The sequence below is a fragment of the Coturnix japonica genome, chromosome 3 (genome assembly GCF_054131305.1).
Source record: "Coturnix japonica strain WE chromosome 3, WE-NBRP24, whole genome shotgun sequence".
NCBI lineage: Eukaryota > Metazoa > Chordata > Aves > Galliformes > Phasianidae > Coturnix > Coturnix japonica.
In genome coordinates, this window is record NC_140665.1 from 85,198,802 (window position 1) to 85,212,056 (window position 13,255).

Here is a 13,255-nt window from a genome sequence, read left to right on the forward strand (position 1 = left end):
GAGGATCATAAAGGCAAAAATCAAGTAATATATAAACACAATTTTTCTTTTTTTTTTTTTTTTTTATAACAATGAAGAAGAAAAATATTTAAGAACCCAAACCAGAATAAGAAGTGTTTGCCATGTGACACTGCTTAGTTATTCTTGTCCTTCCAGAAAAATTGAAGGTTAAAGTTTCATTTATATTTTCTGAATGTATGGTTTAAACAATATGCAATAAATGCCCTTCTGCTAGTACATCGGTAGGGATGCTTTTTCTACTCTGCACTACTTTTATATTTATGAACAACTGTGTATTGTCCATGATGATGATCAAGTCAGAGTATGACTGTCCTAGGGAAAAAAAGAAATTGTGCAAGAAGTTCTGAATTAAACTTATTATATGTATAGTATTACAACATGCATAACTTCAATGTGTCATGGGTTTCAATATTTTATTTGGATACTTCAGATTTCACCATGTGTACTGGCATAGAGATTAAACAAAGATGTCCAGACATCAGAGTACTGTTAAAGGCACAGTCTTAAAGTTCATTTTAAAGTATTATCTAACTAAAACAATCAAACCAATTAATTTGTAAAAAATGTTGTCTTAATGTGGACTGAAATTAGCTCTGCTGGAACATACAGTGATTATTTCCCTGTGTAATGTGCAGATTCCTTTGGAATAACTACTGTTTTTGAAGGTGAATTATTTTCAGTTTTGTCTTACGTGGAGTCAGGAAGTAATGAGACTGCATTTTGGCACCAGGAATGTGAACTGCAATATATTTCATCTTTCTGAGATGATTGTGACCTCAGTTAGATCTGCTCCCCAGTCATGCTAGAATCTATTACGTTTATGATTTTTCTTTTTCCTATGGAAAAAAAGAAAAGTATTTATTGCAGATTGAAGTGTTAATTACTTATCAGGGCCACTAGGAACCAACTAAAGTAAGCAAGGCTACTAGGAAAAAGTTGAACAGCAAGTGAACAGAACTGACAGCCTTCCTCTCTCAGGAGTCCTGAATGAGTACAAAGTTTGAAACAGCTGAATGCTTGAATGCAGTGTATATGAAATACCAAGGAAAGAGAAGTATGGCATTTCTAAAAGATTTTGCTTGTTGACATCAGAAAGCATAGAAATACATTGGATATAATTTACCTGAGTTTCCAAAATGTAAGTTTTTATTTTGCACCTCAACCTGTAGATGTCTATTAAAAAGCACCATTTTAATACAAGGGAGGAAACTGCATGATAAAAAACATAGTTAACAGGGGTTAATAATATCACAGTAAAATGTTTTGTATAGTGGTCTGTGTTCAATGGCTTGTTATGTTCAGAAATTATCTTAAAAAGGAAAAAAATGGACTGATGATACCAAATCATTCAGGGTATTAGAAAACAGAGATGACTGAGGAAATGCTGAAGAATCTTACTGGGCTGGATATGTAGGCAAGGAAATTGCAGTTAGATTCAGTAACTGCAAAATGAATCATGTAAGAAAATGTATTCTACCTTAATATATAAAATGATGGAGTTTGAGAGCTTGCACTAACCACTGAACAGTTACATTTCTGATCACTCTTTATAAAGAAATATGAATGACAACTTATAATACATTCATAGGAGTATGAGGATCATGTCTATGGTGATAAAACTATTGTAGGGTAAAAGATTAACATAAATTATATATTTAGTTTATTGAAACTCTTTTCCTCTCCTGTTTTACTTTCTTTTTATAACTTCATTAAAGTCAGTAACAAAGAGAGAGAGTGACAACAGCGAAGAATGGAAACTGGTATTTCATTAATTGTTATGTCACCTCCATAATGGATGTTTGCTTTTATAGAATTCTTTTATAGAATCATACAATCAGAGTCACCAAAGTTGAAAAATACCTCATAAATCATCCAGTCCAACTATCCACCTATCTCCAATATTTCCCACTAAACCATGCCCCTCAGTACAGCATCTAAACATTTCTTTAATACCTCCCATATCAGTGTCTCCACCACATCCCTGGGCAGCCTGTATTTTTTAATATCCAACCTGAATCTCCCCTGACACAGCTTGAGGCCATTCCCTCTCATCCTGTCACTAGTTACATGAAAGGAAGAGGCTGACCCCCAACTCACAACAACCTCTCAGGTTATTGTAGAGTGCAATGAGTTCTCCCCTGAGCCACCTCTTCTCCAGACTAAACAATCCCAGCTCCCTCAGCTGTTCCTCTAAGGCCTTTGCTCCTTCTTGGCCACCTGGGCACACTACTGGCTTATATTCACTCCATTCAGTAGGAAGTTCCAGAATTTAAGACACTGATTTTTATTTGTATTTATTTAATTTGCCCTTCTTAAAATCTTTCTATGTAAATTGCAAGCTTAATTTGTTAGTTTTGCCCTTTCAGTTTCAGATTTCTTTCCAAATGTAGTGAAAGCGAAGAAACATCTTAGTTTTAAAATGGAGCATTTTAATTTTATAAGAGGAAACAGGTTGCATGTAGTTGCATACTTTAACAATATGACCACTATACTTCTCAGGAAATTAATAGAAAGCACAGTTTCCCGTGCCATATGGTTGAGTTGAAGGACTACATATACTGAATTTTCAGCACATGAACTTACATTTCTTTCACAGAATTCTACAGATTTGTGTACAAATCAAACGGTGATGAAATTAAACAAAAGTTTTAAGATTCAGCATTATTAAAACAAGACTTTGGTGGTCTTTATCTAAAAATTTAAATTGCACATTATTCATACTATTAAGTACAATGGATTTGGTAGACAGGAAAGCTCCCATTGGAACGTTATGCCAGTGTTCCTGATAAGTTTTGAAAATTGTATGGCTTTACTGTTTCATAAAATAAATATCTTTAAGAATGTTATGCTTTAGGAAGCTGATGATTAAAAAAATAATATCCCTTTGCTTAAAAGTTACTTTCTCCTAACATGACAGCTTTGCTACCCAGATTAAAACTTGAATAGAAAACCTGTTTATAATTTAAAAGAAACTAACTCTCCTGATTGATGTAATGTTATTAAATTATAAACCTTTATGCAAAATCAGTATCAATAATCAGTTAATCAATATTTTCCATGTATTCTGTTTAGTCTAGGGAAAATGAAATCCTCTTATATTTCACTGCATGTCTTGCTATCACAGATGCAGTTGCCAGAATGAAATTTTGCACCGTACATGTGATATTCATAATGTAAATGAGCTCCCTCTTAATCTAATGAGACTTCAATATTGTTAGACAAATATCCCTTAGTAGAGTACTTAGAAACTCTCCAGAAATAGCAGCAGATTATAAAATAACCCCATGAATGTTTTACATTCAAACATTCTGCATTTCAGGTCACAGCTAATGCCTGGAAGGGCAACAAAAGAATAACGTCTGATTGATTTGAGTCAGAAGGAAAGAACTTAGAAGGGTAAATGCTGAATGGAAGATTTTTGTTGTTTTGAATATTGATGAAAACTCATTGGGTAGCTGTTAAAACAAGCCTCTTCAAAATCTGCCTAAATACAATTAGTTTAATATAACATTTTTAAGACTTTTAAAAGTTCTCTTTTGACGTTTGGAGAATTTCCTATTTCTTTTTACCAACATAATTATGCTAATAGAAATTTACAAATTGTTTAAGTTACTCTTAAGCCTTTTTTTTTTTTTTTCTTTCTTTTTTTTCCAGTGATAGTGCAAAGGTGGCTATAATACACCTACCCTTAAAAACAGAAAAGTAAACTAGAAATAAGTGTCAAGGTTTGAGATGAACTAGACTTTTATGGGCAGCAATTCTTGTAGGAGTTAGTTTAAGATTTATGTTTCCAGAAAGTCTCTAACCTATCATTGTCACACCACCCTGCTAAGAAAACTGCAGTGGGTGGCTAAAAGCACTTTATTTCTAATTAGCCCTCACAAGTACAACTGTTAAAGTAATTGAAATACTGAAGTATTGATTTTGAGTCTGCTCATAACGAGTACAAATAGAGTATTAAAACCAGACTAGTAGTATGTGTCTGTTTTCTCTATTCTGCTTCAAGGTACATCAATATATATAACTTTAAAATTATGGAAAGGTACTGAATAATTGTTAAGTACTTGAGTGATGCCCTCTGTCTATTTTGGTAATCTAAACAGTACCAGAAAACCTTCTAGATTAATAAACTTAGTATTTACACAGTTTTTTTAAGTAGTTTCTACTTCACTTGCCAGCTAGGTCAGGCATGGTTCAGGAGCTACTGTGGGCAGGCAGCCATTCATAATAAGAAATTTGAATAATATCTTCGTGTTTGAAAGGCCAGAGTATGTAAAAATATGGATGTAGGTCATTCTATATTTGCTGTCTTAAGTGTCAGAGATAAGTCCTGAGCATGCTTAATGCATTAACATGTGCACAACCATTGTTTTCCACTTTCAGAGTAGGCAGATAACAGTGAGAGCAGCCATCTTGTTTTTTGCCAGCGTACCCAAAGCATGTGATTTTGTTGAAAGTACTGCAAATCTAGAGTTTTTTAGGTAGGGAGGAAAGAACCACATGAAAAGCACAAATCAGAGTTTCCAAATAGTCATTAGTTAGGCAGATACTTTCAAATTTCTGAATGTGCTTTTGTTTTTACGGTCTTGAGAGAGCAGGAACTATGGAAGTAACTACTTTGTATTAGTTGCACTGATGTTTATTTAACAATCACAGCTGGATTTAATGCAAATTTGATTGTAAAATGTAATGTCCTTAATGGGAAAAGATGTTCATTCTGTCATTGCTGCCTATGTAGTATGTATCTCTCCTTTTTCAAATGTTTGGTAATTTGATATTGTTGTTAATTACAAGGGCGTAGTTCTTTACTTCCAGACCCACTAAACATCTGACTCATATTGGATAGACAACTTAAGAACATTAATTTTGAAACAAGTGCACAGAGACACAGGTTTTTGGTTTTGGTTGCTCCAAACAGTTGAACTCTAATAAGCTCTGGGAAAATTCAGAACAGTCTCAGAAGAACATATGCTTTTCTTATACTTGATCTGAAAAATAAACATTTTATAAAAATAAGAACGTTGTGAAAAAGCATGGCCTCTTACATACCTGTAGATGTATGCAGACATGGATATCCTTGTACCTGTATATACTTTTTTAATAAGAAAATTGATGTGCAAAGGTTTAGATTTTTCAGTTCACAAGAATATTTAATATAATCACAAACTGTCTTGAAATGAATTTGATGTGAAGAAATGTCAGTCAAATTTTCATCTACAGAAAGAGCAAATCTGAGGCACTGATTTAAAAACATCTAGTAGTGGATGATTGCACATTCAAACATACTTTCTGAACTGGGGAAATCTGATGTGGTTTAGTGATTGAAAAAGACTTTGAGCTTTGATTTTAATTTTTTTTATTCTTGTAAATCATTTTTCTTGTTAGTGTTCTCTTTTCCCATTATTTTCTACATTTAGATAGACAAGGAATTCTGTAATAAATTTCAGAATGAAGGCTTAAATTCAGTTTAGTACTTTTTAACTGCATGGGAGAAGTAAATTATTTATAGATAGAGAACTGTGTTGGAAAAGAATGTTTGGATAAAATATTAAGCACTTGAATATTTAAAACATCTTTTCCCAAACAACAAATATCAAATAATGAAATTGTTGAAATAAGATCATTGAAGGTGTTCCTGTAATGTCAAAATGTTTCTTCTTAATATGATAACAAGAAATTTCTCTGTAAAGATTTCTGAGACAATTTGCAGATGTGATTTTGAAACCCAGTCATATGGTTGATCTGAAGTATATTATATGACTATGTTGTTAATTTTAATCCATACTTATATGATAGAAAAAAACAAAACAAGAAAAATATGTAAGATCTTCCTAAATTGTTATTCTCATTAATGAATTGCAGGTAATCCTCTGAAATTATGCAGATTTTTATATATATGATTTTGTTACTCAGTTACATGAGTTAAATTTCAAGCAGCGTTTTTATGCCTATCAGACTTACATATTTCTTTTCAGATTTCAGACTGAGGTTAATTATGATACTTTGGAAGTCAGAGATGGACCAGCTAACTCATCACCATTAATTGGGGAATACCATGGAACGCAAGCACCTCAGTTCCTTATCAGTACTGGAAATTACATGTATCTGCTGTTCACTACAGACAACAGTCGTTCCAGTGTTGGCTTCCTAATTCACTATGAGAGTAAGTCTGATATTTCTCTACATCTTTTCATTTAATTTTGAAAATAACATTCATTTTGAAAATGAGCAAAGAAAAATTAACAAATAAATGGCAGTATTTATATTCGTATGAGGGTATAAGGGCAAATTATATTTACTCTATTCTGTAGTGACCGATAACTATGAAACCATTAGTTCATTTTGGAAAATATTACTTCATGAGTTACTGCATGTTATGCAGACTGCTTTTGGCCCTTGGTGTTTAGCCAAATGGAAAGCCATTTTAGAAACTCACCCTTCAGGGTAAAAATATGTTGATTTTCCTGTGAACTCCAGAATCATTATAACACTAGTTTCTTTAAAATTAGATACATAGAATTACATATGTTAGACTCTCAGGAGTTACTGAACTTTACATGATAGTGTAGGTATTCGTGTAGATAATGAATAGAACACATTTGTTTAGTGTAGTTAGGCTACACAAATAACATTGCTTTTTTCAGTTGTTCCAGTCTTATCTGCAGACTAACCTGACTGCAGTAAATTTGCTGTCATGTTGCATGTGTAATGATTTCCCAAACTCTTATTTTATAGCTGCATCAAAACTTGGAGGTTGTGAATGCTTTAGATTTAATGTAGCCAAGGTGGCAAGGCCACTGATTCATGTAAAGGCAAACAAATTTCCATTTTGGTCCATGGAGATCTAGCATAAGCAATCCATAGAGTCCAGGAGGCAATTCAGTTCACCATGAAATAAAGTGTAGGGGCTGTATTGAGTTGCCTAAGCAGAGAGCATTAGAGCATTAGATTTTTATTTTTTTTTTTAGGTGTAGGATACCTGGTTTCTACTTGTCTAACCAGACTTATTTTCTTCATCTGTTTCATAGAAAGAGCATGACTTAAACAATCTCTTAACAATCTTACCTTGATATCCCATTTTTTTTCTAATGATTTTAACTATTTGAACTGTTATATATAAATATATAGTTAATGAAACTGTATGTCTGTTGAATGCTTCATTCATTGTATGTATCAACAGATTCAGTTCTTCTTTTGAGATCTAATGAAATCTAGCTATTTAACCAGTTTCCAAAAATTTCTTACTGTTCCCTTTGCAAAATATGCATTTTAATAATAAATGAAGAATCTAATACAGCTGGCATATCAGAAACTTGATGAATTTTGATGAAGTGTCATTATTGACAGTAAAATTTTAAGAATGCCTATCCATATATTTCAATTATGCAGCGGTGCACCACATCTGTTTTGTTTGCAAATTTGCACTTCACTTTGGATTGTGTGTTATGTTCTTCTAAAAAGAATACTATTGATTATAGGATAAAATTGTATTTTTATATATACGAGAATAATATATTCTCGCTGCTGTGCAGCCAAGTAAAAGACTTATTTTTTTTAGAGAAGCTACCGATTCCCTGCTCTTCTTAGGAAATACTGCATTAGGGAGAGTGGGAGAGGAAGGATGCAGGTTTCATCTAGACTTTAATCTTATATTTATTCAACCACTTGTTATAAATAGTATAATTTTTCAAACCCTGGACACACAATACATCACTTGGTGCCAAAATTTCTCATGTATACTTTAATGCTGTCTTTTTAGAATCAGGACTCTCAAGATTACCATTAAGCTTGTCTTAAGTTATCTCCCATTGAGAAAGAAAAAAAAATTCTATGTTCAAAGAAGCAATATGAAGTACTTCCTTTCAGCGCTGTGTATGTTTGCTAAACATCACATCTGAATGTTTTCCTTTTAAACTGAAGTCCTTTTTCCCACCCTGATTTTTTTTTTTTTTTTTTTTTTTTTTTTTAATACAGCACCACTATTTCAATTACAAAGCTGGAAGTTGCAAGGGTTACCACATTCTCTGTTGTCCTTGAAAATACCTGGAAAGTCATACTTTATTATTTCAAAATGAAATTAATACAATTTTAATTATTATATATGATTCAGAATCCCAAAACTGTGTATGTGTTGTGAAACGGGTGAAGGTGTGCTTAAAGAGGAAAGAATTTTAAACTCCCTGACATGGATCTCCATTTACTGTAACATGTCTCAAAACACAGTATATAGTTTGTGAAAAAAATAAAAATAAAAAAAATAGTGTATTGGTATTTATTTATGCCACTTTGAGTAATGAAGGTCCAGAGAAGGGCAAAGAGGCTTGTGAAGGTCTTGGAAAATCAGCCCTACGAGGAGAGGCTGAGGGAGCTGGGGCTGTTTAGTCTTTGGAAAAGGAGGCTGAGGGGTTACCTGATTGCTCTCTTCCAGTATCTGAAAGGTGCTTACAGTAAGAGCAGGGCAAGTCTCTTCTCACTGGTGACAGGATGAGGGGAAATGGCCCTCAATGTAAGTTTAGGTTGTACATTAGGAACACTTCTTTACAGAAAGGATAGTTAAACACTGGATTAGGCTCCCCAGGGAGGTGGTTGAGTCACCATTCCTGGATGTGTTTAAGAACCGTTTGGATGTGATGCTCAGGGATATGATTTAGCAGAGTGTTGTTAGAGTTAGCTTACTGTGGTTAGGCTGAGATTAGACTTGATAATCTTTGAGGTCTTTTCTAACCTGAGTAATTCTATGATTCTGTAATTCTATGAATACGGTGTACTTAAATGTTTTTTTGAGTCTATGTTAATCTATTTAAGCCAAACAAAGGGAATTTGGCTTCCCTTTCTGTAATGTGCTGTATGCATTAAGAACATGTAGTCATATTTAGAAGAATTTACTCATCTAGAATTTAAGTAGGTACCTTATGGCAGAATCCTTAACGGAAAAATAGGTGGAGGGTTTGGGTAATACTTCTCTGAGTAAGATAAAATCATTATTTTTGATGTTTTCTGTTGTAGTCCAGATTCTAATCCTCCTATCCACTCTAAAGTCTTTATGCCCTTGTGAGTCAATCTTTTCCTTTGTTTGAAACTACTTTTACTTAATTCCTAATGTTATGTTGTAGCCCTGGATAAATAGCGACCTTCACTCTAAATAATGAGTTCCCACCCCCTCCCTTGTTCAGTGTGTAGCTCCAGGTTTATTTGCCATATAATATATAGACTCTTCTACCCAGTAGAATTACTACATACTCATTCTTTCAGATAAGCATTATACAACTGTATAAGCTCTCATTACTTTCTATTTCTGATGCATTAGTTGGTATCTGTATAATTTCACAAATTTACAAGTTTTTCTTTGTTCAAGTATGTGGTTATACTGTACTGTTTGCTAAGGTGAGAAACGACTACTTCTACATAAGAAGGTTGACTTGCCCCTCTGTAACAAAAATGGAATAGATGAAATGGACTATATTGAGCAATTTATATACTAGATTTGATATGATATGACCACTAAAAGAGTGGTTAGTCACTTAAGCAGTCTCCCCAGATCAATGGTCACGGTGCCAATCTGCTGGAGTTCAAGAAGCTTATGCACAACATTCTCAGACAGTAGGATTTGATTTGCCTGTAGTCCTGCTCGGAGGCAGGTGTTGCACTCAATAAACCATTTCAGTCCCTTTCAAGTTGGGATATTCTGTGATTCTGAATTTTATGTTAATACTTTAAACATAACATATTTCAATAGATGTAAGTGCTAAATTCTTATGTCTTTTCTGTTTACTGTCTCAAAAAGGGGGAAACACATAACATTTTGTGTTTTTTCAGGTGTTACTCTGGAATCGGATTCCTGTCTTGACCCAGGGATTCCTGTGAATGGCCATCGCCATGGAAACAACTTTAATATCCGCTCTACAGTAACTTTCAGCTGTGATCCAGGATACACACTGAGTGATGAAGAGCCCCTAATATGTGAAAGAAACCATCAGTGGAATCATGCATTACCCAGCTGTGATGGTAAGTGTCATGTTCATCAGATGGCAGAATTCCAAGGAAATTAATCTCTTATTTTCAAGATCTAATTAAACTTATCATTGCTGCTACCTACCTTCAAGATCCGTACTTTTAAAAATTAATTTTATTGTTAATAAAGGTTTTATTTCATATCTCTGTATTAACTTTCAGTCAGTAATAACTCTAAGGAATAGTGAAATTTACAGATCTATATATTCATTACATTAGAAATCTGCATTTCGGTAACTTCAGAAAAGGCAAGACATGGTGAAGTTGGGGAACAATAAAAAAGAAGCTCCACGTGGGGTTGAATGATGAATGAATGGAGAACTTGTGGGTGAGAATTAAGAGGCAAGCTAATATGGGTAACACCACTGTGGGAGTGTCCTTCAGGCCCCGAGCTGCAGAAGAGAAAGTTGATGAAGTCTTCTACAGAGAGTTGGAAGTAGCCTTGTAACCCAGGCACTGGTTCTTACAGGAGACTTCAGTCATCCACATCTTTGGCAAAACAGCCATGCACACATGGTCCAGGAGGTTCCTGCAGTGCATTGAAGATAACTTTCTGACCCAGATCATGGAGCAGCCAACAAATACAGTTTTACGGCTGGACCTTGTTCTTACTAACAAGGAAGGAGTAGTTGAGGATGTAAAGGTTGGGGGCAGCTTGGTGGTGGAATTCAGGATCTTGTATGGAAGAAGTAAAGCAACAAGTAGGATTATAAACCTGGACTTTAGGAGGGCTAATTTTAACCTCTTTGAGAACTTATCTGGGCTAGCATATTGGAAGATAAGGGGACTGAAGAGAGCTGGTCTTTTTTTTTTTTTTTTTTTTTTTTCCTGCTATGACTGCTGCTCAGGAATTCTAGACTCTGGAAATGAGAGAGTCTGGGGAATGGAAGTCTTTACCTTGGTCAAAATGAATTTGTCTAGCCAAAATAGACATAAAACCATAAACCCTTTTGGGATGTACCCATGACTACTGATGGAGTTGAATCTCTGGGAAGATTCAGGCTGGATTTTAGGAAATACTACTTTTCTGAATGAGTGGTCAAGTGCTGAAATGGGCTACATGGAAAGATGGTGGAGCCACTGACTCTGGAGGTATTCAGGGAATGGTTAGACGTTGTATTAAGGGACATGTTTTAGTGAGAAATGTTGGTGAGAGGTGGATGGTTGGACTGGATAATCTTGTAGTTCTTTTCCTACCTTGTTGATTCTATGGTTGCTGAGCCACACTCTATCATCTTTGAAATGTCACAGAGAACAGGAGGGGTGTCTGAGAACTGGAGGATAGCCAACATTGCACTGGGCTTCAAAAAAGGCAAAAAGGATGATCCAAGCATCTATTGTCCTGGAAAAATTGATAAAACAATGTGTTCTGGATGTCATCTCTAAGCATGTGGAAGAGAAGAAGGTTTTCGGGAGAAGTCATTGTGGATTCACCAAGGGGAAATCATGCCCCACCAACATGTTAGCCTTCTATGATGCCTCCTATGATGTCATGATCAGCTAGGGAGAGCAGTGAATGTTATGTACCTTGACTTCAGCAAGGCATTTGACACTGTCTTCCACGATGTCTGTGTAAAGAAGTTAAGAAAGTATGAGATTGATGAGTGGATGGTGAGGTGGACTGAGAACTAGCTGACTGGCAGAGCTTGGTGTATTATGTTGAGTCTAGCTTGGAGGCCTAAAACTAGTTGTTTACTTGACAGACTTGAGAGCTGGGCAGAGGGAAATCTGATGAGGTTTAGCCAGATGAAGTGTTGAGTCTTGAACCTAGGGAGGAATAATCATATGCATCGGTACCAGATAGGGGCTGATCTACTGAAAAGGAGCTCTGAAGAGAAGGACCTGGGTGTCCTGGTGGGCAGCAGGTTGGCCATGAGTCATCAGTGTGCCCTTGTGGCCAAGAAAGCCAGTGTTATCCTGGGGTGTGATACAAAGAGACAGTTGACAGAGATCCTTCCCCTCTTCTCTGCCCTGGTAAGACCACATCAGAATTCTTTGTCAAGTTCTGAGCTCCCTGTTCTTAAAAGACATTATTTTCCTAGAATGAGTCTAGCAGAGGGCAATAAAGATGATTAAGGGCCCCAAGTACCTCCCTTGTGAGGAAAGGCTGGGAGACCTTAGGCTCATCAGCCTGAAGAAATGGCTGAGAGAGGATATTATCACTGTTTATAAACTTCTAAAGTGAGGGAGTTGAGTCATTGGGGGCAGACTCTTTTTGGTGGGATGCAGTAGTATAACAAGGAGCAGATAGTGGACCTTATGGAGTTCCCTACTAACACAGGGAAGAACTTCTGTGTCAGAGTCATGGAGCACGGGTACAGGCTGCCTGGAGAGACTGTGGAGTCTCATTCTCTGAAGTTGTTCAAGAGCTACCTGGACACCTACATCTGTGATCTGGAGTAAGGAACCTGCTTTAGCAGGGGGCTGGACTTGATAAATGTTTACAGATCCCTTCCAGCCCCTAGAGTTCTGTGATTCTGTGAATACTGGTGGAAAAATTTAGCCATACCACCACCATCTGTCTCTGATGCTGTAGGGCACCAAAATAAAATAGGAGCCTTAGTATATTGAAAAAATACGTAATTTCAAATAATTTGAAAAGCTTTAATAATTAGCTTAGTCTAGTAAGAAATGAAAACAACTTTAGCTATAATGCCAACTTTATACCTTTATGTCTTTATAATTTGTTTCAACGTTATATATATTTCCATCTAGTTCATGACAAAGTTTATTGCTCTGTATGAGGAGGAAAACTAAAAGCAGCCTATTGCTTTGTTGTTGTATTTTAAAATATTTATTTTTTTAAATATTGGAAAAGAAACATACAAAAAAACTGGACAGCAACAAATGAGGTAAAAGCATAGTCATGCTGTATTTATGAGATCAGTGAGCAATTCAGCAAAGCAAATCTTAAACTTTAATTAATTTCCCATGCAAATTTGAGTGGCTTTGCTTTAGCAAACTGGCAGAACGCATGAAATGTTTTCTGGCACATTTTTTGTGTCTTTAAGAATACCCATGAAGGTACATTCAGAACATCTGAAAGAGTAGAAAGTACTCTTTTTTTCTTCTTTTTTTTATTTTTTCTTCTTCTTTTTCTTTTTTTTTTTTTTTTAATATAAAATATATGCAAATAGCATAAAATGCCTTTGTGTATTGTCCAAGAAAGTTAGCTGTAAGATATTGATTTGTTAGTTAGTTTAAACACAAACAAAAGAAGATT

The 13,255-nt window shown here is 35.0% G+C and overlaps 1 protein-coding gene across 5 annotated transcripts in view; it reads left to right on the forward strand.

Annotated features, from left to right (window-relative positions):
* CSMD1 (CUB and Sushi multiple domains 1) overlaps nucleotides 1-13,255 on the forward strand; it is an 883,639-nt gene that overhangs the window by 698,760 nt on the left and 171,624 nt on the right. For all 5 annotated transcript variants that reach the window (XR_014944901.1, XR_014944902.1, XM_015859302.3 and 2 more), the window contains exons 17-18: nucleotides 5,997-6,184; nucleotides 9,838-10,026. Coding sequence is in view for 3 of the 5 variants with exons in the window: in XM_015859302.3 (XP_015714788.2) it covers nucleotides 5,997-6,184; nucleotides 9,838-10,026 (377 nt within the window). In the remaining 2 variants the exon portion in view is untranslated. The remainder of the gene's footprint in view (nucleotides 1-5,996; nucleotides 6,185-9,837; nucleotides 10,027-13,255) is intronic.